Raw genomic sequence first — 22,694 nt, 5'->3', positions numbered from 1 at the left:
AATACTGTATGTAATACTAAACCCGAAGCAGATACACCATCGGTCACTCAACAAGATTTTTGATATTAATGGTCATTATTAACAGATATTTACTCCATTTGGTTGACATAGAAAGATCTCTCTCCTACTTTCTCCAGTCTTCTGACTCAATTAAGATATGCAAGTGAATCATGAATTGCGAAAGCATTTACCAATTGATGGCATTTAACAATCACACAGAAAACCACGGAGGCAACATATCAATATTCATCTGCGTTTTCTAAAGAGCTCGGCAGTGACTGCAAGCCATTCATTCAACGATGGCATCTGAGGATGAAATTACCTTATGTGTGTCGTCGTGAAAAGAGAAGCGCGCCGCATTACCCATCCATTTAAATTAAAACTCATTAATAGGAGCACTTCTGAGAACACAAAGGCTTCGAAATGATTACCCATTCTGAATAGGCCAAGGTTAGCGGGCAGCGATTGCCGGCCCGTGTTATGGAGGCAAGAGGTTTCTTATGGAAATACATTTCAGGGTGTGGAACTGAAGAGAAGATTCCTGGCGTTCCTGGAAGAGGATATTGATCTTGTTTCAAGGCTTCTCATACTGTTCTTAGCTGCGAAGTAGCTTCTATCGGTACATTAATCATTCAGAGATGCTTGCTTTGTTTACGGTCCAAATCTAGCACGTTTCCGTGAGAGGCGTTTCAATTTAGAAGCTGTAGAGATAATGGTGGCTTATGGTCAAAATATGTCTGCTTCCGTACTTGAAATCGCTATGCATAATGTATCTCGAAGCAGCGCCTGCATGGTGTTTTGGATCGGATTTTGCCATTGCTCAAAGCTGCGCTATTTACGCATCAAATAAATTAGATTCTGCCAGTATGTGGGTATATTTAATGGCACATTATGTGGCTAATATTGATGTAAAGATTATTGCACAATTCCTCACCGTGACAGCGCTGCGCAAAAACATATAATCTATAAAAGTCAATGGCATCGTTTTGTAGACATATAGTGACTTTCAGTATGGTTATTGATGCAGATGCAAGAGCCAGATTCAAATCCTTCTGCTACAGTAACGCACATAAAAGCATTACGCAGATTCATAGATCTTACTGTCCAACGCTCTATTACATTTAACCTGAAGTCTGAATTTCAAGTTTTGAAAAAAGATTTGAAGTCAAATGTTGTTTTTTTGTGTAACCAGACAGTATTCAAATTGTGATGCTTTTGAAATGTGTTGCTATTTCTTTCAATAAAGAGAATATAAAGACATAAATCTGTCATCATTTATTCCCCCTCATGTGGTTCAAAACCTGTTCATGAAAAACTTTTTTTGAGTAATGCCTTTGTGTTCATACAATGGAAGTCAAAGAGGTTCAAGTGTTGCTCTGTTACCAACGTTCTACAAAAAAAAAATTTTGTAGAAGAAAGAAAGTCCTACAGGTTTGGAATGACAAGAGGAGGAATAGATGATCAAATCATTTTCATTTCGGCTGAACTATACCTTTTAATGCCAGTAAATACACCAAAAAGGTGGTTATTTCCCCACAAAATGCATGCACACATGAGCACCACGCAAAGCCCAATTCCACATTGAAATATGTGAACGGTTAACACTAACAACTAATGTAAATGTAAACTAACCTCATATAAGTGTAATCTGCCCGAGCTAGATTTGGCCCAATGGGCTGTTAGTGTTCTCTGAAGTCATAAGACAAGTTGTTAGGGGTTTTGTTTGATCAAGCGTAATTTCCAGGGCTCTTCAGGGAGCAATAAATAAAACTGATAATGGCGCTCGATGCGGAAACGGTAACTGGGCAAGGCGAGAATGATGGCTAACCGGAGGGTATGAGCAGTATCGCCTGGGCGCGAACAGACTAAAGCCACTCAAGACGCCGAGACTCTTCCAGAGTGAGGACCGTCTGCCGAGTTCATTAAATCTGCCTGGAGGACAGGACCACCATCGTCTGTGTGTGTCAACAACATCTTGCACACAAGAGGAAATACTGTAGGTGTTCAGCAACGAGCTAAGAATTCAGACCAGCGTAGAATGAAAATATAAACAAGCATACAAACAGATTTGTGTGTACAAATGAAAAGTATATGTGTAACAATATTGCTTTTGCTACATTAAAGGTAGAAGCAAACCCAGACTGAATCCAGTACCCGAGGCTTTCCTCGAATGCTTGTGTTTGCACAACAGTCCAACAGACTTTGTAAGGTATTAATATAAATACAGTGGTTTGTCTTAAGTGAATGCAAACAGCATTTACATTTTTTATTGAAACATAAGGTCTTGCCGTGTCACGGGCCTTCTGCTAACTTCATATCTACTTCTGACATGAAATTAAACTTTAAAAAATGAGAATAAATACAAGTAATTTATCACACAACAGTCAACTATGACAAATAGCTTGTTTTGTAAGTCGTCTGCTAAATGAATCATGTAATTGCAAACAACAATATTGATAAAAGAACACAACCCATCATTGCTCACTATAATTAGATTTCTTCACTCCTCTTATAATTGTTTCAGATCTATTGCTTTAATTTATCAATTGTTATTTCATTATTCTTGTTTTTTAAGGCTACTTATAATTTTATTTTATGTCTTTACATTTAAATGAATTACCGCATTTATAAATGTATACAATTAATACAAATTCATTATAATCGGTAAAAAGGGCATTACATTATTGTATTGTGACACACATAAATCCTTATTTTACAGAAAAGATACAATCACTTATTATTTTCAATAGACTTATGATCAAAAATCTTCTGTAGCCAATTTGACAAACAGAATAGATGAAATGTATATTGTTCAGAGTGCAAAATTATTTGTGTTCTATTTTAAATCACATTATTTCAAGATTAAAATGACATCCATATTCATATTAATACTCCGATCATATATTCACTTTTCCTGTGGTATTTTGTATTGAGACACTCCTAATCTAAATATCTGATTCTTATCAATGCCGATGGTACTAACTGTTGTGTATTTATGAATGATCCAAACCTCATAATGCGGCATCATGTTCTCTTCTCTTCTCCAGGTTACTGATTAAAACTTACATGCAAATGATCGTGTACTAATTGCCTCTATTTGTGACACACTCGCAGCATCCGTGAGCAAATATAGCACGCTCTCTCCCATCATCAGCACAGGTTTATCCCTGAAATATCTTGCAGTGCAGCGGGCAAATACGCATCAACTGTGGGAGCGGTCACAGATGTCCCACAACCCACCTCACGTCAAACCTCTGACCGCAGCCTACGGAGCAACGTCTGTCGCTGAAGCGCATGGGCTGATGGGAATTACCCATAGCTATTGACAAACAGGAGTATGTATATAATATTAACGTTTTATAAAACTTCACCGCGTTTTGTATCAACACTTGGTACACTAAAAATGTTGGTGTTATTTCAACATCATCGGGTCAAAAATGGACAAACCCAACTGTTGGGTTAAAAATTTACCTACGGTGGGTTGTTTTAACCCATTGTTGAGTGAAATATAACCATATTCTGGGTTAATGTAACCAAACTGTTCTGTTTGTTCATATTTGACCCAATGATGGGTTGAAATAACCCAAAATCTTTTAGAGTGTATAGTTGGCACAGTGACAATTCTCATTCACGACATTCACATACTACAAGCCAAAAGTGTTGACAGGAGCCTGACAGAACATGTAAGAGTGTGGGAATTTTTTGGACATTGATCTGCAAATGGGTGTAGGTTACGTTTCACACGAACACTATACATACTGAGATTGTCAATAAATGCTGTATTTTTATATAAAGCAAATGCTTTATTCCTTATTCATTTTATCCTACATAGGTTATTCCAGTATATCTTGGACCGCAAAGGTTTCACAGAGGTTAATGAACAGTCGATTAGTGAAGTAAATTAACGTGCAAATCTTATCCATACTGAACTAAATGTGTGCCCTAGAAAACCATATCAAATATCATACTGCAGGAAGCGTTGCAGGAAGGAGAGACGTATAAAGAAACACGTTTTTAATGCGATAACACATGCACACGCACACAGAGGATGTGACTCTAACACTACACTCTCATCACGCCCTTTTCAAAACCTCTTTAACGGACTACATAGGCACACACTCAAATTCTATAAATAACTATAACAAAAATCTATAGACGTATAGGTGTACTGCAGCAAGTTCATGAATTAATGCATTACATTCAGGACACAAGCTTTTTTCAGCACCCTGGCAGCACACGCTAACCATGTTGGATGTTGGAGACAAAAAGATCACAGAAGTGTGGGCACCCGAGTGTTTGTTGTCGGTCACATCTGTGAAAGGGGCTGCCCATCAAACCGGCAAACAACAGCGACAAAAGGGGAAGCATTTAAATAAATAAAAATAAAGATCATTGGTTGCCGCAGGCCCAGTTGCGCAGTTAAAGATTAATGTTATTCTTCTGCAAATATTGCTTAGAGGGACAACACGAGTCACTTTCTCAGCAGCAAAGCATTCATAAAAGAAAAGCCAAGGGAGACCCTAAGGCGAGACCTCTGGGGCTGATGTGGACAAGTCTGGATGAAAGACCGACTGTCGATCACGGGAAGGTACTGTGTGTATTGGTGGCAGCAGAACAAGAGGGGTGTCAGAAGACAGGTTTGTTTCTCTTTTAGCGCATGCGTGAGTGTATTTTGCTCACCTGAGTAGGCCCAGTAGGACTCTTCGGCAGCCCTGCGGTGCCTGTCACCGATTGGCCGGTCATGATGGTCCGCCTTTGTCCCATCAACCAATGCTAAAACAGAAACAAAGAGAAAACAAGTTAAAATATGAATTATTTGGCGTGCCAATGTGTCATTTTTTGAAGGATGTGTTGACAGAAATGCAATATAATATACATAACTATGTGTTCAGAGGTGTATAAAGACCTTACATAATGAAGCTTTATGTTTTTATTATCTTAGAATGAGTTATTTCTATCTACATACACCACGGGTCCACTTGCGTGGAATTCGCCATGTTTCTACGGTAGCCCTAAACGGACAAACTGCTCTACAGTGCGTGTTGCGTAAATACGTTATCTTCTTGGGCAAAGCAGCGACTGAAATCTTCCTTTAAATGTATTTTATAGTCTTTTCTCTTAACCCTAAAAATGTAAACGATAATCACAATAATATTTTTCAAAATGTAATCACAGTTATTAATCGTGATTATGATTACAATTATGATTCATCGCTTTAGGCAGAAATGTTAATTGCGCGTTCCTAAGAGGACTTTTGGTTTATTACCTGATGCTGACTGACAGACATATTCGCAATATCACACATACATATCTGTATCCACACACCACTCTCTAGTTTCAGCGTTGAAATTTCTTTCAGGCCAAGCACAAGATAAATCCCTCATAAATACAAAAACACATACAGACGGGTCAAGCTACTGCTCACAACCCCAGGCAAACACTCACGAATTATACGATACAACCTCGCACACGCAAAATGAAACGCACCAGCCTGCCATCTCCGGCTGAACCAAGTCATTAAGTCCTGTATAAACCAATCTGGCACAAAAAACCCTCCTCCATTAGAGAGAGAAAAACAGTCCCCCACACAGCGGTATTTACAGCCTGTCTGCTCTGGGATCAGTTTCCCCCTCCCTCATTAAACATGTATGAGGGGCTAAATAAATAAACAAGGCCTGATTGGCCGGTGAGCGGAAGGCTAAATCGCTAAGTGCCGAGGCTGCGGACAGGGCGCTGGCAGCCGGAGATGTTGAATCGTTTCAAGGCTCTGTCAGAGACATCGAGACCAACTGCGTCCCGCCACCAGGCCGAACTAATCTAGACTTATACCAATAGGAGATCTAGACTCCTTCGCCTACTTGCTCGAGGCTCTACAGCTCACATTAGCTGTGAAATTACAACGCCGCATGAATGGCGAGCTTAGATTAGCTTAGAAACCTAAAACCTCTCGTTCACACAATGCTGGCCGCTTTGAACGAGAATTTGTTTCGACTTGCAGCGAAGGCTGGAGGGATATGAGAGAATGGCACATATCCCAGCACCCCGTGGCCTCCGTGTGAGTTTATCCGAGGCGACCCCGGTCCCTTCGGCTGCCGGATGTCTGGGATGCACTAGAAGGTGAAGGGACGGCGTTAGATCAGCCTTGTAGCTGCCGTCCATGTCTTAACTTGCAAACCTAGTGTGGCAGGTCTTGGGGGTGACTGCCAATGCAGATCTAGACTGACCCACAAAAAAGGAGTCCCCGGAAGGGGAGGAAACATAAGTCCAAAGAAAGTGGAGACGCTAACAAGAAGAAGGCCACGCCGAGCCTGCCGATGTGCTGACCACACTACGGTAACAAGGACAAACTGCCTAAAAGCCATCACTCAAGACATAATGTAATTTACAAGGCCCCTCTCTCTCGCCGAGCACGCTGGGTAAGTACATTCTGATATGAACAATGGGTGACTTTTTGTTTCAATGACAAACTGCCTTCTGCTCCTCGCTGCTCTAATTCTTGAGTATAGCAGCTCGGGCATGGCAGTGAATGCCAATGAGAGGGTACGCTATGGCTTCTCTATGAATTACATTATTGATTGCCGATACTCTTTGAACAGAAAATGTAATTATGCGATGCGGCACGCCGGGCTCCGTCGGTATCTTCCCGATATGTCACTCATGCTCTCTTTCGCTTTTCCTCAATCACTTTCTCCTTCCCTTTCTCTCTCCTCATCCATCATCGAAACTCGCGGTCCAGGTCTTGATACACCCAACACTCACTTCCTCAGAGGAAGTCTGTCTTGGAGGGATTCCGCTGCTCCTTCAGGAGACAACTTCTCCACCCTATCTGAAAGCTCCAGGTATATAGAACAGTAATCTACAATACAGACCAGAACTATATGCATAAATTGCATATCTAATGCATAACAATATTTTTATTTGAAATTTGGAACAAATACACATACCTATAAACACATACTCCACTATAAATAGTAAATTCTGAAAAACTGAAAATAATTTTGAAATGGCATAGACATGACAGAAAGAAATAAAACGAAATAAATACGTCCATACATTTTTTTATTAAAAAAAGATATATACAGTCAGGTCCATAAATATTGGGACATCGACACAATTCTAATCTTTTTGGCTCTATACACCACCACAATGGATTTGAAATGAAACGAACAAGATGTGCTTTATCTGCAGACTTTTAGCTTTAATTTGAGGGTATTTACATCCAAATCAGGTGAACGGTGTAGGAATTACAACAGTTTGTATATGTGCCTCCCACTTTTTAAGGGACCAAAAGTAATGGGACAATTGGCTGCTTAGCTGTTCAATGGGCAGGTGTGTGTTATTCCCTCACTCTCCCATTTACAAGGAGCAGATAAAAGGTTCAGAGTTCTTTTCATGTGTGCTATTTGCATTTGGAAACTGTTGCTGTCAACTCTCAATATGACATCCAAAGAGCTGTCACTATCAGTGAAGCAAGCCATCATTAGGCTGAAAACACAAACCATCAGAGAGATAGCAAAAACTTTAGGTCTGACCAAATCAACTGTTTGGAACATCCTTAAAAAGAAAGAACGCACCGGTGAGCTCAGCAACACCAAAAGACCCGGAAGACCACGGAAAACAACTGTGGTGGATGACCGAAGAATTATTTCCCTGGTGAAGAAAACACCCTTCACAACAGTTGGACAGATCAGGAACACTCTCCAGGAGGTTGGTGTATGTGTATCAAAGTCAACAATCAAGAGAAGACTTCACCAGAGTAAATACAGAGGGTTTACCACAAGATGTAAACCATTGGTGAGCCTGAAAAACAGGAAGGCCAGATCAGAGTTTGCCAAACAACGTCTAAAAAAGTCTTCAAAGTTCTGGAACAACATCCTATGGACCGATGAGACCAAGATCAACTTGTGCCAGAGTGATGGGAAGAGAAGAGTAGGGAGAAGGAAAGTAACTGCTCATGATCCAAAGCATACCACCTCATCAGTGAAGCATTGTGGTGGTAGTGTCATGGCGTGGGCATGTATGGCTGCCAATGGAACTGGTTCTCTTGTATTTATTGATGATGTGACTGTTGACAAAAGCAGCAGGATGAATTCTGAAGTTTTTCGGGCAATATTATCTGCTCATATTCAGCCAAATGCTTCAGAACTCATTGGATGGCGCTTCACAGTGCAGATGGACAATGACCCGAAGCATACTGCGAAAGCAACCAAAGAGTTTTTTAAGGGAAATAAGTGGAATGTTATGCAATGGCTTAGTCAATCACCTGACCTGAATCCGATTGAGCATGCATTTCACTTGCTGAAGACAAAACTGAAGGGAAAATGCTCCAAGAACAAGCAGGAACTGAAGACAGTTGCAGTAGAGGCCTGGCAGAGCATCACCAGGGAAGAAACCCAGCGTCTGATGATGTCTATGCGTTCCTGACTTCAGGCTGTAATTGACTGCAAAGGATTTGCAACCAAATATTCAAAAGTGAAAGTTTGATTTATGATTGTTAATCTGTCCCATTACTTTTGGTCCCTTAAAAAGTGGGAGGCACTTATACAAACTGTTGTAATTCCTACACCGTTCACCTGATTTGGATGTTAATTCCCTCAAATTAAAGCTAAAAGTCTGCAGATAAAGCACATCTTGTTCGTTTCATTTCAAATCCATTGTGGTGGTGTATAGAGCCAAAAAGATTAGAATTGTGTCGATGCCCCAATATTTATGGACCTGACTGTAAATATATCATATATTATTAATAAACACACATATTTTAATAAATAATATATGTCTCATTTAATGCAAGATGTACTGTACATTAGGGACAGTTACTAGGGACAATTATTGTAAACACGATTGACTTTATCAACACTTGTTCAAAAGGAGGCGCTCTGTCAGACAACATTTGAGGGCATTTTTTAGCAACCTCCTGTGTCCCCACGGTACGACTCAAACACACACACAGATGAAGGCACAGAGAAGAAAGAGAACACGTCCAGTGAAGTGCACAAACTGTCGAGTATGACACAGCTAGTCACACACACATTTTGATTGCTTCATTTCTGCGGTATATGGGGCAAGCTAAAAACAAAAATGAGTTTGACACCCTTTGCCCCCGTGTTAGCTACTGAGATGGAGACAACTCCATCTCTTGCCCTCCTTTAGGAAAGAGAAGGATGTGAGGCTGAGAGATATTGCGAGTTACCTAAAACGACCATCCACCCCTGGAACAGCATCTCGCAGCCAGATACTCAACACGCACACACATCACACCAAGCACAGATGTCCACACACACAAACACCCCACAGAGACACACACAACCCACTGTCCTCAAGACCCTGTCGAAATCAATCAGCATCAATTCAGTCCAATATACACAAAGAGCTTTTGTACATGCACACGGAGGCCATCGTGCACTCTCAGCATGCACAAGGATTCACCAACATCAAACACACCAAACCAAAAGAATGTCATATTGTTGAAAAACAAGCAACATTGGCTTAAAGCACAATCTGCATTCAACGGCGAGCCGACGCCAGCGTACGCTCTTGCCTTCTGTGATCAAATCTTCGGCGCCAGGGGTTCCATCTCGTCCGGCTCTTCTAAATGAATTCTGACGTAATTGATTTACATGCCTCTATTAAAGCCGCAGAGCTTTATGAGGAAGATATTGGGAGTTGACGTTTCTGTCAGCCTGTCTCCGTAGAACGAGGAGAGTTATGACCGCTTCGGTTTCAGACGTAGATTCCCGAACTCTCGACAAGACAAGTCTCAGAGGAGCCATGCGATGTCGTATCAAATGCCGCCCAGAGACTGCTTTTGCAAGGGACAGACCAATCATCATATGTCAAAACACAAAGTAGATTTTAAATGCAAACCAGAAACTTGCGCTGCTGACTTTGAGCTGATAAATATTCAGAAATCAGAGCCTCAAGGAAAGCACAATGTTCTACTGGGCAGAAATACCAACTAAGGAAAAGTCTACGTTTCTATTTTCTGAACACCAATCAAAAATGTTAATAACTGGAGGTCATAAAACACTGGAGGGCAATGTGTTTATTTAGCCAACAAAACTGACATGAGGGACAATTTTCAGAAGTGAACGAGTCACTTATTCAAAATAACATCCAGAGGCAAGATATATTTATGCTAAATGGCATGTTAGCTAAATTAATAATTATCACCAAACTTTGAATCCTTGACAACATGGCTAGCCATTGCAAATCTTAGCTTGTATTATTTTAACTAGACAAGTCCATATTTTTCATTGCTTGCATTTTCTATGCTTACTCTATGCTAGCATTTTACTTTCATCACTGACTGAATCCAAACAAACTCACCGCCGAATCTGGACGCTCTTGGAATGCTAAAAACTGTGGCTGACTCCTAGTCATAGTCTTCAAAAAATTATTATATTAGTTATACAATCCCTGTTTACTAAACTGGCAAAGTTTTACAAGGAAAAACATGGACATTTATTGGCAAGGTAAGCTTGCAAAGATCTCAAGACAAGTACGGGATATACAGTAGGCTATAGAACAATGAGGAAACGTGAGAAAATAAACGTGCGGAGCCCCATAAAAATGTGCTGTAGTACAACGGCACAGTGATGTAGATATTACTTTAAGAAATACCATGGTACTGAAAGTTTGTCCAGGAATACCATGCAATATGTTAAAAAAAATCACAGTTACATAAAAGTATTGTGGAATTAGTGCAGATGCAGTAATATTCTGAAATGGTACTACAATGCATATCATGCTTGCACCATGGTACCATTGGAATTTTGTACATATTGAATAAATAGAATATAAGTGGGCAGAAACAGAAGTTTATAGGATATATATAAAAGGCGCAAGGTGGTAATGACAGGTGCAACGTGGTAATGAATATTTTTGCCTTAGGGTAAATTCTGCACATATGTCACATGTTTCTCTTTAATAATTCTGAATCCCACACTGGCTACGGCTTCATCGGAATGCACATTAGAGATTCGCGTCCACGCACTTAACCTTGATTTTGCTTTTGTCTTTTTGGACAGGAAGGGTCAGAGTGTGTATGTGTGCCCTAATGGACTTATTAATATTCTCCTCAGCTCTCTCTCCTTGAAGGGCATTCACCCTGCGGGCACATTAAGGACATATCTGTACTAACGTACCATGGGAAGATGCACATGCTTTCACACACACAGAGCAACATCTGCCACCTACATCTGCAATCTGCCTAGAGATGTGAGAGGGCAGCAGATACAGCGAAAACACACTGAAGGACAGAAAGAATAGACACCTTTGCTGTTAGTAAACAGTGCGACACGTTTTTGTGGGCGGTGCAGAAAGATGCCCCTGACTGCATGTCTAATGCAAGGTAGCACGCTTTGTTTGCTTGCTCTTTGACAATGACTAGAAAAAAATAGGATTACATTTTAACATGTAAGGTAAGTCACTATCTAGAACCGCAATAAAGTTAACTTAAACGCTAGGAACCTGGGCGACCTGTACGCACCCATTTAATGGATCCAGGGACTGACAGGATAACCTCCAGTTTAGTGGCCTGAAATCTACACCTACCAGACAGAGAAACCAGTCGTGTATAGTAAAGATAAACTGAGAGCGTACACATCTGTAGATGCCTGCATGTACTAACAGTTGCAAACGTTAGCAAATGCATTTACTTGAACACAAACCTGACACATAACATGAGCCTTCTCACTGTTCCCTCTCCCTTTCTACACTTATGCACTTGTGACAACTAAAGAAGAAGAGATGACAAACACTTTCCTTTATGTTCAGTTTCTGGACGATACTTAACTGCTAGTTGTATCACTAACAATGTTAGCTAGCTTACCCAATGCGTTGAAAAGATAACGCTATGTGAAAAATAACCTTGTTACCCTGTTTGGGCATACGCAAGTTATTTTCACCCCCAAATCATAATCCACACCAACAAAAGACAGTAATTCTTTAAGTGTTATGAGGTGAAACGTTTGAATTTTTGATGATCGTTTCTGTTCAGTCCGCTCCATTATTGTGTTTAACTACACTTGTCAGTGTTTTTTTATGGCAATGGCAGTAGCTATGTCAATGGGGTCCAGATGTTCAGGTGCCAACGTTCTTTAAAAAAATCTTCTTTTGTGTTCTGCAGAAGAAAAAAAGCTCTTAAAAGACACAAGGGTGAGTAAATAAAAAAAGAATTCTGGGTGAACTATCCCTTTAAACCAAATATTCAAACTGAAATATTTATCATGCACAACCTCCGGAACTTAGATATCAAACTCCTATTAGCAAAATTAATGTAAAAGCAGACAATGCACTTTTGATGTTGAATTTGCATAATATTACAGACAACGTCAGCTTTTCTTATAATGTCATTTACATTAACAGGTCAAAGCGAGAACAGAGATCTTTGGTACAGCAGTTGCCCTGTCCTCGAAAACAATGGGGCCCGTTACAATTCTAATGATCAGATTATACCAAAGAGGACCTTTGTGAGCCCTTTTGTCTCCAGAGGACAGGACAATGTTCCTAGGTTCTCTGGCCGATTTAAAGGACCCAAAGTGGCTTATTCTTGGAAAATGAATTCAGACTGGGCATTAGGCATTGGTCCACTTAAACAAAGTATAGATGAGATTTTTGGTTGTAATAGAATTTTGAATGAAACAAGAGGAACGGGTCTTGTATTTTATACTCTTAAAGCGTCTTGAAGGTCAAATCATCCGAGTAGAAATGTCTTTAACAGATGCCACTTAGAAAGGCCAACAGCAGACAGCGGACAACTGCTTCAGCCCACCGTGGTTCAATTCCCACAGCTGTGAGTGAACCGACAGCGCTTGCGTCAAGCGCTCACACACACGCACATGTGGGATTTCAACGTCAGTGCCCGGTAAGGGTGTTAGCGGGTGGATGCTGTGATTAAAAACACGTCACACTGTGATTCCAACAACACAAAAGCTTTAAGATCTCAAGACGTGGGCCTTTGCAGTGCATTATGTCGACATCTGAGTCCTGTGGCTGAGCAGCTATCTTAATGGCTTCAAGGACAAGACACGAGGTCTCTTGTTTATGGAGCGTTGAGTCCAAAGAGAGAAAGAGAGAGGGAGGGAAATCGAGGGAAACGGACCGTTATTAAATCGGAAGGCGCCTAAGCAGCTGACAAGCAGTGTGTGACTATGTGTGTGTGTCAAATAGGGAATGAGAGGATGAGAAAGAGGGAAAGACGGAGAGAACGCACGAGAGAGAGAAAAATGGTGCTGGCAGCGGCAGGCGACACTGTTAGACATAATAACATAATTTGAAGTAATGATGGTTGCCCTTTAAGATAGTCCACCGAGACAGAGAGAAAGAGATATGTACTGGTCTCCAAAGCAGCGTCCGGCTAAAGTGACGGCAGAAGCCATTTATAATGAAAGCGAACAAAGTACTGTCACTCCCTGACCAATTAGACAGGAATCGTAGTATACGCAAGTACGCAAATAAAGATGTGACTCTTGGACCATGTACATGTTTAATGTGTGCTCTTGCATTAACTATCATTCTTTGGTGTGTATGCTTATATAGTTATCTTTAAAGCCACTTCATCGGACTGCAGGTCTGTTTTTATTTAATTTATGTTAATATTAATTTATATGATAATTTTATTGTATAATAATTATATTAAATAAATGTTTGGTTGAATTTAGTTGATGTTCATTTTATAAAATAAACAATTTGTTGAATGGGTCCTGTATTTTTAACGCATTTAAACAAACCGACATCTAGCGATTGAGCTTGGTACTAAATTCAAAATATTGGAGAGGCAAGTTTAGCCAAGTAACGTTTCTTCTCGGTTTCTTTTGCTTGTTATCATAAATGTTCTACAGGCACTCTATTGTTTGCGAATGTGTACAAGAAGTTAAGGGCAGTCAACGAATGTGCAGTAACGTTTGTTTATGTTGTCTGTTAGAAACCATCTATAGTCATCATTCTCAGTGTGAACAGGCCTTTAGAAGTGTGTGTGCAAGTCACGTACAATCAACAAGCTAAAAGTGAAGTGCTCAATCATTTATGCACCTGTTTGTGATTAGCAGACCTTCACGCTCATAGCGGGACATTAAGAATGCTTAAGACACAGGCGGAGCAAACTGCAAGAGGCTCGATTAGACAGCAGTCAGTCACCGTGAGGAGAGAGAGCAGGGAGCAGCTTCCTGTTGCTCTGACTGGGAGGAGACGCTGGCGTCACTCCAGCGGACGTGTCTTTGTATGCAAAAAGTTTGGAAAAGGGGGCACCTTAGGGCAGGACGCTCAGGCATGGAACCCGGACCCACAGGAAACACAAAAAAGAAGACCTAAAAATAGCACATTTGTTTCGCCTTAAATCTATTTGCATACAAAAGCTAGAACTGGCCATGAAGTTCAATCCCCTGAGGTTCCAACCGAATGCAAGGAACGCTTTCGGTATCTCTCACGCAGTCTGCCCAGAACTCCTCGGAGTCTATCAGGCAGCGCATTATGCTTTCTGCTGGCTTCATTAGTCCTGAATACTGCACTGGAGAATTACATTACATACACATGCAGCCAAAGTTCAAAAACAACGCTCCCTCAGCTAAATAAGGTTTCTTTGTGATCTGTTTATCCAGAAAGTGAGGGATGGTGTACTGGTGTTCAAGTTGCAGCATTGTTTTTTACAGATCTACACCCAAAGAGATGTGCATTGTCATTTGAATCAAAACCTTGTGCGTATCGCGAACAACGCTTTAACAGAAGGTCTGGATCCCAACCAGGACGCCAGGACGCCATGTGTGCTGTGAAACCGCGATCGTTCTTTCCCCTCCGCAATATGCTTCACAGATCTCGCATATAAATAAGTCACCACGGTACACGTCGCATTTTCTGCGTCGCGTCCTTATTCATTTCATTTGTCTCTGTGCGGATCAATCCGTCTTATTCAATTTTTTAAAACAATTAATCATCACCAACCTGTTCGGTTTGACAGCGACGGTTTTTAGTGTCAGAAGTGCGACATGAAAATGTTCTACGAGTGTGAATGTTTCATTCTCGGCTTACAGTCTGCAGTTCCTGCGGAAGGTGACTGCGGGTAATTTGTAACCTCGTCTGAAAGGGAAATGGCAATGTGTTTAGCCACAGTTCGCCGTGATGACACACACACACCGCCACCACCCAGCTAATGATTTGCAATCGATACGGAGACCCGAGGTTCCCCTTCATGCAAAAAGGGTCACTTCGCAGGTCAAAGCTGATCTATCACCGCCCAAACACAGATACAGCCTCAGGATCTGAAAATGCCAGCGCTGAGGTAATCAGAGAGGTGAATGTGAATGAAGTGCAAAACCGATACAGTACACACTATTTGACTGTAAGTACTTTGTTTTAAACAAACAATATTTTTTAAAACACTACCTTGTGTCTTAAGCAATGGCATAAATTTGGGGAAGGACTAGAACTTTATTCAACGGATCGACGACATGTCAGTGAATCCATTTCATGAAAGTAGTGACACAGAAATGACATGTTTTACCTCAGAAGGAATCCTAATCGTTCAATCTGTCGAATTCATTGTCTTTCCCCCTTAAATCTGATTTACCTCATGTTTTGAAAATGTATCCTCAGGTCACAGGTTCAAGGCTAATTCACACCGACCCAACAAGGCACCAAACGTGTTTCTTGGCATTAGTTGGTTCAGTGTGAATGAGCCTTTCGATCGAGCAGAGTCTGTCAGGACTAGATGTTAAGGTAAACTTGTGGTAGAGCTCAGATGAAACTAACAAAGACATTGCAAGAAAAAACCCTCATGTCATGCAGTCTAAGAACTACTAGTATTAGCATTAATTCTGTCATCATTCACTTCAAACATGTATGACTTTCTTCGTTCTGCAGAACACAAAAGAAGATATTTGAAGAAAGTCTGTAAGCAAACAGCGCCAGCACCCATTCACTTCTATTGTATAGACACTACTCCAATGAAAGTGAATGGGTGCAAGTTAACTACATTTTTCTAAATATCTTCTTTTTTGTTCTGCACGTTGAAAAGACATGAAGGTGAGTAAATGATGACAGAATGTTTATTTTCGGGCACGTGGACAAGGCCACTAGACTTTAATATTCATGAGAGTGGTGTACTTGTGAGACCATAAATGAGGTGTAAATAAAGCTGTATTAGCTTGAAGGTTTTATTTCATTCCTCTAGGATACAAAGCAAGCAAATACGAGGGAAGCAAATATTGTCATGTGGGCTGAGCTGTCATTATGACAATTTCTTATCTGTTTGTTTGCACAGTCACTCATCTGCATGCTTTCTAATGGGTACCAGGAGTTTCGTAGCGAAAGAGAAAAGGCCAGTTCACGCCAATGATGGTAACTGTAAATGTAAAGATAACGTTTTCAAAATCGTTCTTATCTTATCATTCTGGGTGTGAAATGGCCTAAAAGCAGGCCTAAACCTAAACACATTTACATTTACATTTATTCATTTGGCAGACGCTTTTATCCAAAGCGACTTACAAGTAGTTTTTATACAGTGGCACATTACTGCAGAGCAATCAGGGGTAAGGTGCCTTGCTCAAGAATGTGTTAGCGCAGACCCTATTACGACACCGAGGCGCATGAAATCCTTGTGTTTGTAGTGTGGAAAGCGAGAGTGAAGACTGTGAATGGGAAGGCTAGTCAACATAACCATTTCCACAGTTTAATCTTGCCACTGTCGGATACGACAAAGCATTGGACGTGAAATTCGTGAATGTGGAAATTCGATTAACACCCGCCTGAGGTGATGAGACCCCTATTCTATAAACACACACACACATACAGAGCTCAGTGCTGGCTCTTGCCCCCTGCCAGTGGCTAATGACAGACCCACTGCTTCATGGCAGGAAAACCATCTGGTGGCTACAAAGCTTTTAAACCAAACAAAACACTGCCAACCAGAACGAATTGTGTGATCGACCATGTTGTCATGTGTAGGCATACACGGGTCTTTAGTTCTACATGGATGTGCGGTGTGCAAGTTAACACTTGACAAGCACCAAATGCCAGTAAAAGTAAATAAAAGATACACTTGCACCTAATAATGTGTGACCAAGTCCAGCATAAAGTCTCAAAATGTAATTATGAGACAGAATCAAAGCATTTGATTTCAATTTTTGGCACGACCCTTTTTGTAGGATGATCATATGTTGGAAAGAGTGAATCACAAAAAAAGGTTTGCACAGACGGGGTCATATTGTATATTGTAAATAAATTCGAGAAATGATGATGAGAGCCTTGTAATTCATAACAGATGTTTTCTTTGGTACTGTACACCGCCTGTATCAACGTTTTATCTCTGTGGAAAATAAATGAATGGCAAACTAAATTGGGATGTTTTTATACGTTTTTGTGTCTGGTGCAGTTTCACAGGTACCAGAGACTGACTTCTTGAAATGTACTCAATGAATCGACTATTTGTCTCTAATGTGCGAGGAAAACAGCTGAATAATGACGGTAATAAATATTGATAGGCAGCAAATGAAGAGTTTATTTCCAAAAATCATGTTTTTTCATTGTGCATTCCAAATAATATCAAACACACGACATTTGGTTTGTTTTGATTTAAGCCATAATAACTAAACACACTAAATCACAATGAAAACATGATAACATATAAAAAACAAGATTTCGTTTTGGAAATACACTCCCTTGCTATAGGCAAGTGTGACGAAAAGTTAATATTGGACATTGGTCGTGTTCATACAAACTTTACTTTTGGCCGCTATGCGTATATGTATGCTCATACTCAATGTGATAAATACAGCAGAGACACCGTGTAGCACACAGTGTCCGTGAATTGCAGTCTCAGTAGATTACACACCCACATTTATCACGCAAACACAGATTCATGCTTATTTAGATGCGCCGAGCTGCTTCATAATCACTCATAATGCCATTTCCAAATATAACATTTACAACCTTTGTACTGTGTGTCAAAGGAACAGAGGAAAGGGGCAAAGTCTTAAAAGGGGTGTGGTTTGGAACAGGCCATGGAGTTATTTTTGGATGTCTAATAAATGATAAAAAGCAAACCCATGAATCACATAAGCTGCACGATAAAAGACTAAATAAAACGTACGTGGGAAACTTCTTCCTCTTCTTCAAAACATGCAGTAAGTGTTAAAAGTCAACATGAAATGTCATTCTTTTCCCATAAACAGAATAAATGTTTATTTTATTTTAATCTTAAAATCAGATGTATTGTTCTGTTCTTAGCTTCCTACAGAGCAAATAAAGGTTTTATCCATCTTAATCAGTTTCACAAAGTTTAAACTTAACACCATCGGCCACCCGTGGGTTAAGATAGCAGCAAAGATGAGAGTTTTTCATCAGAATGGTTTGTAGCCCCTGCAATGTCTCACCTTGCACATTTTATTCATTTTAGCTAAAAAAAAGTAATGCTGAAAAGGAACATTTTCCCATAATCCCACCAATTTATTCCCAGATCTCCAAAAGATAATCAGAAATGAGGAACGACCGGAAAATCTTGAAATCCGCTATCATCCGGATGGATTTACAAATGAATTGCACACGTCATAAAGCAAAGACAGACATTGCATTTTTTTAAATCATTCTTTCACAAACACTGCATGAACAGACGCATGTTTACACAAACCCGTATGTGTAGCATATTTTCACGTAGCATAGCATGACGCTAGGTGCCACAACAGATGTTCCACACAGGCCGCAAAAAGCGTCAATGAGACATTTGTGAGTAAAATGCCTGGTGTTAGCGACTCAAAGCAATTTCCGATAAGACGGTGGTTTGCTGAAGTGAATCCAACTAATAAATGAGGAGACCTAGTGAAACGTACTTTCGGCAGATAAAACATACCTATGAAATGTATTTCTCATTGGACTACCAAATCTAATTATGCACCTATGAAATGGGGGGCAGACGCAGTAAAGCTCGAAAAGCATCGCCGGAAACGCTCGCAATCCGGCATCCTATTAAAAATACACTTAAACCACTTTGGATGGCTGGAGAAAGAAGCGCTGAAAGCAATCCTGTTCTTAGCTCGCTCGCTCTCGTCTAATGAGTTTGTTTTCTTATGTGGCACTTCACGTTCTTCTCTGCATATGGAAATGCGTGCAACAACAGTGGCATGTTGACATGACACATTTGAAGAGATTAAAGAGTATAAACACAGAATCATCCACACAGAGAGATGTGGCGTTTAAATGCATCCGTGTAAGAGGGGCTTCTTTTCTCTCACATGAAATTTGGTCTGATATCGCAAAGCTACAGCAGATGTTAAGCAGAGCTTATATTTAAGACGGAAAGTGATTTCAAAACACTGCAGTTCTATGGTATTACCGGGTATAAATGCTGAATAAATGAACAATAGTTAACGTATTATAGACGAACGTGAATTAACAAAGAACAAAACTACATGTATACTGAAAATGAACGGTAACCAAGATTTATAAATAATGTGAAATGGCTGTTTATTGTTGTTATTATAAAACATATGTTTACGAATTCTAATACAATTGAATCAAATCTAAGTTTTTTTTACAAGATATTTATGCACATTTGTATGGACAATTGTATTTTGCCTGACAAAAAGATGCTCAAACTTGTTCTGTTGGTTCAGCGTTTCAATTTCAAGCTGTGTTTCTATGCTCATTTCTATTCTCATTTTTATATTCATTATTCCATTGAAAATGGCCCAGCAACGCCCTTAAAATCTTTTGATTTATACCCTGCTCTTCCATTTTAGCTCCACTGAATGACAGGCAGAAGTACATGCATCCCGTTTCGATTCGGAGAGACTGACACACAACCATAATTCATGTAAACCATACGCATATCCTTGAAAACACTATTAGACAGCAGCAACAAAAAGGGGGACGTAGAATTTACTGCCCCTAGTGGAGAATAACTGCGCTTTATTCCTTAACAATCGCCAACGACTGAACAAAGTAATATTAAAGTATACCCTCCGCCGTATAAAATGGCCTGATGGAGCGTTTCAATAAAGCAATGCTCAATCTTCGCAGTGCAGGCCGGCTCTGTTTACGGACAGCAGAGTTATTACTTTATAATGCGCTTGGTGCAATCTGAAAGTTAAATTTAAGCTGCGATCGATTGCAAGAAGTTGAATTGGCATTGTGTAAATGATATACTTTAGCTCGGTGCTTTCATTCGACAGCGTCAGACCGGCAAAAACATTTCCCAGAAATCAATAGCAGGCTAGTCATCACAGATTAAGCTCAGTATAGTTTAATTTCTCCCCGTGGAGCCAGAAAAGGCATCTTACATGTTTCAGTGACCAAGGCTGAACCTCATAAACTAAATATGGATTGAAATCCGCATGTGTGTAGGCTAATATAAAACAATAAATATCTATTAGAAGGCAAATACCAGGTGGAGGAGATCGTTCATCTTGCAAAAATACAAGACAAGGTGGTTCATTAACGTCGTCTTGAGTGAATAGGTTTTGCATTAAAATTATTAATAATAATTCAAGAAACATCTGAAGGGAAACTTTTGGACTGCCATAATTTGTCTGGCGTCTGGCTGGTTCTGTCAACCCGTGCGTCTCTTTTTACTTTAGCTGAAAAAAACATAATTGCTTATTTGTAATGGGCGTCACAATGTTGTGGGTGGATGCTAAAGGACTGTTGTGTTGTTTTGTGGTCGTTTTGTGATATTTTGGTGTTTGCTACAGTAAATGGTATCTTACTGAGACATAGCAGTCTCAAGTGATATATTTTTAAACTGAACAAAAAACAGTTGAGCAAGACCAAAATCTGTGTCGAGAAGAGCGACTATGATAAAAAAGTTTGTCTGGTTGGATGTCGCTGAAATGTAAAGTAAAGATAAGTTGGTGAAGTAACCCTCAATTATAAATCTCAAACAGAGATGGCGACAGAGAAGCTAGTTTCAGATCGCAGCTTATAAATGGTGGTTTGGTGTCCTTTGCAAAACAATAAAAATGAACAATATTCATTATGATCCCTGCTTTACCAGGAAGTTCTAATAACTATTCATTCACAGAGAAAAAAATATAATTTTATGACATTTTATCTTGAAATATGGTAAAAAATTAAACGTTAAAGAAAAATATCTCAAATTTACAAGACTGTTGTAAAATTCCATAAATTTTGGAAACCCCATATAAGCATCAGAGCTCAATATATATTTATGCATTTGGCAGACGCGACATACGTTGCATTGTATTATACATTTGTTCCTGACTATGTGCAATCTCTGGGATCGAACCCATGACCTTGACGTTGCAAGGGCCATGCTCTAACCACCTCACCACACGGTCCAATATACTAAGGGTATATTTACTAACCACCTCACCACAGCTCAAAACATTTTTTGATCGTTCGCCTGTTCCCTCTCCGCACTCTCAGCCTTGTTAGCTCGACTCAGCGTAGTTCTAAGGTCATTTGAAGTATTTCCCGCTCCGAGCATCGCTTTCAGGGCGCTCGCTAACTGCACCTAGGAAGTCACACGGGACGGCCAATTTATGGCAGCTCACTGTGAACGCGCATCAGTGTTCTGATTGCCTCTGGTACAAAAGAGCTCGCAAACAGAGCAGCGTTGGTCCCGGAGTTGCTGTTTACCACCAGTCTGACTCGAACCCACACATGTCACATAACAGGAAGACCAGAGAGATCAGGGTTAGATATGGAGGTGAGGGAGACATATGCAGGTGAAGAAGTGCCGGAGGGGCACCGAACAGTCATATATAAAAAAAAATAACAACAAGATGGAGACATCGACAATCAATGAGACATGAGATAAACAAGGAGGAAATCGGCAAGGGAGGGGAGGGAAAAGGGGAAGAGAATATTGTAGGACATCTTGAAGAAGGTAGTGTTTACTGAGTATTACATCAGTCAATTGTGTGTTTAAAGGACAGTTTGTATTCTGAAGGTAAACCAAAGGTATTTTCGAGAAAGTTGTCTTGATACATCTACAAGCCACCATCCATCAATCTCTTTCCAAAGCTTCTTCTTCTTGACCTTCCCTCCTGACCCCCTTGTTTATCCAGACCACCCTTCCTAACCTGACCTGCACCAGGTAATCCATTCTCATCCCACAATCCTCCATTTCTGACGCAACCTTACCATCTCTCCTCCTCGATCTCCTCCAATCGGTGTTTTCTATCCCCTGCATCTCCAGAGGAGCCCAAGGCTCCCGACCTACCCGAGCGCAGCGCTGCAGACACACATGGCGAGCTGCCTTCAGAAAGCACAGCTGCAGGCGGTCGTGTTGAGCACCACCGCTGACAACGACTAACAAGTAGAGCAGATCACACACAGCACAGGGACTTATTACTGCAAACAGGCTGGAGCTCCAACGCCGGTCTCGCAGCAAAGCACTGTGGGTATTTCTTTCGTTTTTCCCTCTCTCGCTTACGCTCCCAAGCATATGTGTTACATCTTTACTTATACGGTTAGCCAAAATGTTAACAAACCTAGCCTCTAAATATTATGTTATTCCAGACAGCACATGTACTTCTGTGAGATGTCTGCTAAAGGTCTGAAAAACATCTGCAGTGTAAAACATCTGATACACGTCTTGAAAAAATACGTTTTAGATACATTTTCAATCATAAACATCTTACAGAAATCTTCTAAATGTCTATATGACATCTGACAGGAATCTTACAGATGTAAATGCACGCACCTAATAGACGTCTCCGAGATGTATGTGTGCTATCAGGGAT

The 22,694-nt window shown here is 40.4% G+C and overlaps 1 protein-coding gene across 2 annotated transcripts in view; it reads right to left on the bottom strand.

The window, feature by feature from the left end:
* ptprga (protein tyrosine phosphatase receptor type Ga) overlaps window positions 1–22,694 on the bottom strand; it is a 207,960-nt gene that overhangs the window by 145,320 nt on the left and 39,946 nt on the right. For both annotated transcript variants that reach the window (XM_079482977.1, XM_079482978.1), the window contains exon 2: window positions 4,681–4,773. In XM_079482977.1, the coding sequence (XP_079339103.1) occupies window positions 4,681–4,773 (93 nt within the window). The remainder of the gene's footprint in view (window positions 1–4,680; window positions 4,774–22,694) is intronic.

Source organism: Barbatula barbatula (assembly GCF_947034865.1).
Source record: "Barbatula barbatula genome assembly, chromosome: 20".
Taxonomy (NCBI): Eukaryota; Metazoa; Chordata; class Actinopteri; order Cypriniformes; family Nemacheilidae; genus Barbatula; species Barbatula barbatula.
Note: the sequence above shows the minus strand (reverse complement) of the source record. Positions and strands in the feature narration are given on the sequence as shown.